This window comes from Watersipora subatra, chromosome 10 (genome assembly GCF_963576615.1).
Source record: "Watersipora subatra chromosome 10, tzWatSuba1.1, whole genome shotgun sequence".
Taxonomy (NCBI): Eukaryota; Metazoa; Bryozoa; class Gymnolaemata; order Cheilostomatida; family Watersiporidae; genus Watersipora; species Watersipora subatra.
In genome coordinates this window covers 23,080,043-23,087,192 of record NC_088717.1, presented here as the reverse complement: position 1 = coordinate 23,087,192, position 7,150 = coordinate 23,080,043, and the positions used below count along the sequence as shown (strand labels likewise).

The following is a 7,150-nucleotide window of genomic DNA, read 5'->3' as shown; positions in this document are numbered from 1 at the left end:
GAATATGGCAGAAGTTGGTCATTGAATAGGTAATCACTTGCTGACAAATGTAACTAAAATGTGAATAACGATGACCTAAATGTTATAAAGCATTATTTTAAATCATCATAGGGGTTAACTATGTGTAATGGGTAGATATTAAATATTTGTGGTACATTCCACAAACATTAACGCAAATATAACTAAACTTTGGTTTTAGCAACAAAAGCTGGTGAACATTTACAATTGTGAAATGTTTATGAAATGAACATGTCATAAGTATAATCATATGTTTGCAGGCATATGATGATCGTTTCTGTTTTCATGATGATGATGATGATGGTCAAGGTGAGTTAGAAGTAGAGTTGCACCAATTTTTGTATCGAAATCGGTATCAGTGCCGATATGGGTGTTAAGTATCTGAATCGGTATTGGCTGATCTTTTCTTAAAAAATCTGAAACTTCAGATACTTTTTACAGATCAACTATTTAGCAGAAAACAGTATTTTAGCCTGCTACACTAGTAAAATTCACCAGCTGCACGTTCCTTACTCTTTCCTACTGAATTTTGATGTTTCATGTTTTGGGCATCATTGTTCAACAAAGTCTACCATTTTATTGTCTTAAGTTGCGATTACATTAGATTTTGGTGAAACTTGACCAGCTGGTAATTCAGAACAATCTTATATAAGAATGTTGTCAAACAGTTGGCTGAATTTCAAACAGCTCCATAATCGACTGCTCTGCTCTAGCCGATAACAATCAAAAAGAACTTCATCAGCCGATGAATGTACTTTCATTTCTTAAAGAACCACCATCAGGTTCACTTCTAAGAATATTAAATAGTGGTAACTTATTTGTGTTGAAGCTTGTCTACCAGACATCAAAAGATTATCAAATCTCTTTTATTACTGACAATTACTACTAATACAATATTTTAAACATTGCTGAATACATTTGTGAGTTGTGGTATAACAGTTATTGTACGAACAGTTGATTAGAGGGTAGTTCAAATATTATAAACTCTCATACTTGAGACAACCAGGTAAGAAGCATTGTGATCATGTTGAAATTTTTAAAGATGAGTAAATCTGTAAAGTAAAGATTTATATTTAATTCATAGCAGGGCTTTTTCAATGAGCTACACTGCAGTAGTTCTTAACCAGGGAGGAATCCCCCCAGGGAGAATTTTGGGATTTTAGGGGGGAATTTGGCAGTTTGCCAAAGGGGATTTCCATGGCACCAATTTTTTTATATAAAGGGCAGCGAGAAGTGAATGAATTTCGGTCGTTTCAACAAAGCCAAGATCTAAAACTGCGGAAAAGGTAAGGATTGCTACACTACATGCATATACATACCTGCAATATTAATTGTTCGGTTACCGATTTGGTTTGCATAAACATATAACATTTTGACAATTTGCTCTGTAGCGTAACATATGTATGACGTTTTGCTTATGTAGATATTGAACGTATTCAAATATTTTGATTGCATATCCCATATTGTAGGTGTTAGAAATGTCAAAGACAAAAAGACGAACATATGATGATTCTTACCTTAACTATGGATTCACTTGTATGATTAAAAGCGGCATCGAAGTACCACAATACTACAACAATACTACACAATAGTACCACAACACTTAAAAAATAAACATGCAGAACACATGAATAAATTAAAGCCGTTCTTTGAAGCTAAAGAGAGAGAACTCAAGCGGGCAAAACTGGATTCCACTGGCAGCTTTCATGTCCAGGCACAGGCCATTACCGAGGTATCCTATGCTCTGTCTTACCGTATCGCCAGAGATAAGAAGCCACCTACCATTGGTGAAACATTAGTTAAACCTTGTCTGCTGGAGTGTACTAAGATTATTCTCGGAGACACAGCCGCTCAAAAGATAGCTGATTTATCCCTCTCAGACAGCACAGTAAAATCGAGGATCGATGATATGTCTGCGGAAATAAAGAGGCAAGTAATTGAAAAGATCAAGTCATCTCCCATTTCGCCATTCAACTTGATGAGTCTACTGATGTTGCTAGCATTTCACAGCTGGTGGTGTTTGCACGCTATGTACACAGAGAAACAATTGAGGAAGAATTTCTGTTCTGCAGTCCTCTAACAGAGACCACCACAGCTGCTGATGTTATGAACCTGGCTTCCGACTTCTTCAGCAAAGAACATCTGGACTGGGCAAACTAATTGGAGTTTGCACTGATGGTGCTCCAGCCATGCTTGGCTGTCATACTGGATTTGCACAGTTGGTGTAAGAAAAGAATCATTTAGTGGTGAGTACCCATTGCAATAACTTTTCCCAAAGGATTGCAAGAACACCTTTCTTCAGTGATTAAAGTAGTAAACTTTAACAAAGGCTCTGCCTTGCAAAAACGTCTCTTCCACAAGTTATGCGAAGATATGAATGCTGTGCACTCGTCACTATGGTTCCACACCAAAGTTCAATGGTTATCAAAGGGTAAACTGCTTCTGCGTTTTTTCAATCTACGAGCAGAGGTCAATGAGTTCTTGAAAACTCATAACAAATCCAAACTACTGGCTTCAATACAGGTGGAAGGCTTCCATCAGTGTCTTGATTACCTGGTTGATATATTTGGTTCAATCAATGAAGTGAACACAAAGATGCAAGGTAGAGACGGAAATGTGTTGAATGTAAGTGATAGTTTCAATGCATTCAAGGACCAGCTCAAATTCTGGGTGAAAAGACTGGCTATTGGGAGTGTAAGAGTTTCATTTCCAGTTCTGCATTCATTAGTTGACAAGAAAGCTCCTTCTGCTTCTTTGCTAACCGACATAAAGCATCACTTAAACAGCTTGATAGCAGAGTTTGAGAGATATTTTTCAAAAATAGATCCTAGGACAGAGCAATTGATGAGCCTGACCCGAGACCCTTTCAGGCGCAATGTCCACGAGATTCCGGAACAGTTTCAGGAGGAGTTTTTGGAACTGACAAACAACTCCGCATTAAAAGATGACTTCAGGAAGCTATCAATAGAGCACTTTTGGGTTCAGGCCCAAATATTGTATCTCAACATAAGCCTGGCTGCTTTCAAGATGCTCATACCATTTGCTTCCAAATATCTTTGCGAGTCAGCATTTTCAGCAATGCTAACCATAAAGAGCAAATCTAGAAACCATCTGGAAGTAGAAGCTGACCTATGGTGTGCCCTATCCACAACAACTCTTAACATCAAAATTCTGGTCAGCTCCAAACAAACACAGAAATCGCACTAGTCTGCTGACTGTCTTACATTGATAGATATATTGAGTTTCAGTATATATTCACTTTTAATATTCCATGTAAATATGACTGTAATAAATGCATATATAGATGTATATATATATATGTAAATAAGTTATATATGTAAATAAAGTTCCCTATCTAGTTACAGTGCATTAATTGAAGGAGTTGGAAGAGGCAGGAAATTTCTGTCTTTAGGTTTGGAAAAAGGGGAATGGGGCAAAAAAGGTTAAGAACCACTGAACTGGAGTATAGAGGTGAATGTTACAGGAAGCTTATTGATTTTTGTGGTTGATTGATCACTCTTCCACTGTTATAGAAACCATGATCTAACTTCTGGTGATGATTGCCATCAAATGAAAATATTGTAGCATATGACTTAAAATTTAGGTCCTTATTTAACTCCCTAGCCAGAGTGATTTTAGGATTTGACTTGAAAAGTTTTTCAAAGCATTGCAGTTTCATAACTGAAAGCGAAGACTGAAATTCAGGGAATTCTCCACTGGTTAAGAACCACTGGGGTAGAGTCTGTTGTTATAGGTAGAGTCTATTGTTATAGGTAAAGTCTACTGTTATCAGTAGTCTATTGCTATTGGATAGAGTCTATTGTTATTGGGTAGAGTCTATCATTATAGGTAAAGTCCATTGTTATAGGTAGAATCTATTGTTATTAGTGGAGTCTATTGTTATAAGTAGAGTCTATTGTTATAGGTATAGTCTATTGTTATACATAGAGTCTGTTGTTCTAGGTAGAGCGTATTGTTATAGGTAGAGTCTATCATTATAGGTATAATCTATTGCAATAGGTAGAGTCTATCGTTATAGGTAGAGTCTATTGTTATAGGTAGAGGCTATCGTTATAGGTAGAGTCTATTGTTATAGGTAGTCTATTGCTATAGGCAAAGTATATTGTTATACCCTACAGGATGAATTTATTCGCGGAGTTTTATTTTGCAAAAATTGAAATTTCTTGCATATTCGCGGATTAATTTATTCGCGGCTGAAAACTGTCACTCTTTAGGAATAGTTAACTTTATTGCGGATAACAATAGAGTTAACCCTACTCATGCGCTCATTGCTCATTTCGGTTTCTGTTTAGCTTACAACTATGAGTCGATCGTGCTTAGCTATAAGTTTTTTGCTGCGTTCTGATGTTTTCACGAGTATTCATCGATTTTGAGGCCTTTGATGAACCAACAATTTGTGGTAAGTAATGAGGTTTTTTTTCAAAACCATTTACGAAATTAGTTTAATCTTACTTCGGTTCTTCGGTAAAACGCAATATTTATTTTTTCCATACCTACCACTTCGTTATTTGTTTTAGTGTGAGAGAGGGATATTTCATCATACACGGAAGCACAATGACTGCAAGGGTGGTAGATGTCATTCTGAGAAGATCACCAATTATTCAGGGAGATCTTGAAAATGAGGTAGAAGTAACCACAGCTGCTATGGAGGAGAATATATCTGTTTTCAAAAAAGAACAAAATCGCCTTTACAAGCACAAATCTTTGGCCAACCGGCGGAACTTTGCAATAGTAAGCCACGAGGAAAGTTCTGATGATAACATTCTTACCAGTCATGTATTAGCGAGAGAATCGCCTTTAACATCTACTCAAGACAGTGACAGAGCTGCTATTACCAAAATAACTAGTCAGAGGGCACCATTACACGCTAGTATTCACTTATCAAGAGTACCAGTTTAATTTTATTGCTAGAAAACCGCCATATGGACTAAAGTGTTTATATTTACTCCATTCATCGTTTGTAAAATTTTATTTGTTTTTGAAATATTTTATTTGTACACTGAAGTTTGTAATAAATTATACTATATCTATACATGAAAAAAAAAATTTAATCATGTTTGCATGCGGTGATATTAAGGAGTTGTTGTCGATGAAGGTGTCTAGGTTGGCTGGTTGCTTCTCTGCCAATATTCCTGCCTTGATAAATATTACTACTTGTCTCTAGTTTTTGTAATCGGAGTAGGTTGTTTCATTCTCAATCTGCAGTAAACACAAAAAAGAGAAAATATTAATAAGTTTTAAGGAAGTACAAAAACAATAGCTGAAGTATTTAATCAAAGCGATCAGTTTGTAAACAAAAGAATTAACTAATGCAGTTTAATATGGAAAAACGTATCTGCACTGCAAATCAAATACATACCATAATGTCCAGATCAGAATCATGATTGTCCTCAACTTTGGTATTAGAGATTGATGGAGTTGATGTCAGTGTAAAAAGACTAGGTGAGATTTTTTGCAATGACGAAGCCATGCCGATTAACTTGTAAAAACCTTGAATAATTTTGTAAAGTTCGATGCAGTGGCAATAAAACTTGAAGCCCGGCGATAATTTTAATGAAGTTTTAGAACTCGGCTACGTTTAGTACTTCTGCCATTGAACTTAAAACCCCTGGAATGGCAATCACGTGACTGTTACGTTGATAGTGATTCGTAACTTATGCGCCATATTGGAGAGCTAATCGAATGCTAATTCCGTTTGTAAACAAACAGTGAAAAATGACAGAAATGTACATAATGAATAGTTATTTTCCAGTTGGGTATTAATGAAAACTCCTACACAACGTTTAGAGTGCTCTGATAAAAGAAAACCTATTTATAACATATGGAGTAGGATATATCAAATGATAAGTACATTGTATATGTAAAATAGATTTTTGTGGACCATGTTTTTCATGCAAACTGTTGTATTACAGATGCATAAACCCAGCAAATGATATACTCAGGCAAATAACAACTGTTCCAATATATTGAAATTTATATTACATATGCATAAATGCATATAGAAAAACTTAGCACATGAAGTATCTCGATAGAAACAACACATAGGTATGCTGCCAAAACAGAAACTGTTTTCAAGATTTAAGTGATGATAGCTTATGAATGTATGATATGTGTAATACAGTATCTGTAAAAGATGAAATGAACTAATGCAACAACTAAACGAAAATTAAAATCAGTTGTAATAAAGGATAATCAAAATAATGCAAACAAACATATACAGGAGTTAGTGTAATCAGATCACTAAATGTCAACATACACGTTACAGAAACTGTGTAAAAGGATATTTGTATACCACTGAATATTGAGCCAAGGGTCATCAGAGTTTCTTAGAACTAAATCAGATTAGGAATAACAGCACAACGACAGCTGCAGATGAATATTACAGTGATTACATTGTTACTGGCCTTTAAAAAGTACTACTTTAGTATTGTATGCCACAAAGATGCACATTGCAGTTTGAGTGTAGTATTTTAGCAAAATGATGCTGTCAGAGATCATAAAAGGACTGAATAAGGTTTTTCATCAATGATGCAGTGGTTGGATATGCCATCTGCTGTATCCGTAAGGTGTTTCCCAAGGCATAACACATCACTAGATCTTACACTACCGATAAAATACACCACACAATGGAGTGGATCTGGCTTTATATTAATACGAAAGTATTGATCTGCAACTAGCAGGATCCTGATGACACCGTCTGATGGACGCATCAATCCTCCATTGTTTTGTAGCTCGAGTAAATTATAGAGATGTCGGTACTGGATACTTGACTTAGTGATAACCAGCGACTGACGGCCAATGTCACGACAGCACTTTAGTTAGCTTTTGCACAATGTAGCCAGCTATATAGACTATACTGTTACCTATAACAGAAATTTGACATCTGAAATCATTGAGTTCCACAAACTGATAAACTTCTGGAGTAGCCTGTATGATGAGAATCTCGTTTTGAGCAGTAACATTACCTGTCTTACCAGCATCAGATTTTGCACCACATTTGCTGATAAGTTTGCGAAAGGTAGCCTTAAACTGAGTAACAGTAGGATTATTATTCCAACCACCTAAACAAAAGCATCAATTATAACAATTACATTAATCAACAAAAATTAAT

The 7,150-nt window shown here is 35.7% G+C and overlaps 1 protein-coding gene across 1 annotated transcript; it reads left to right on the top strand.

Moving 5' to 3' along the window:
- The first annotated feature begins 1,645 nt into the window (after positions 1-1,645).
- On the top strand, positions 1,646-2,098 carry LOC137406889 (protein FAM200C-like). Its single transcript, XM_068093492.1, has one exon. The coding sequence runs from the start codon at positions 1,646-1,648 to the stop codon at positions 2,096-2,098; it is 453 nt and encodes a 150-aa protein (XP_067949593.1).
- The last annotated feature ends 5,052 nt before the right edge of the window (positions 2,099-7,150 follow it).

Bases quoted from the DNA above. Each gene is read 5' to 3' on its own strand.
- LOC137406889 (XM_068093492.1), top strand. From the start codon at position 1,646: ATGAATAAATTAAAGCCGTTCTTTGAAGCTAAAGAGAGAGAACTCAAG.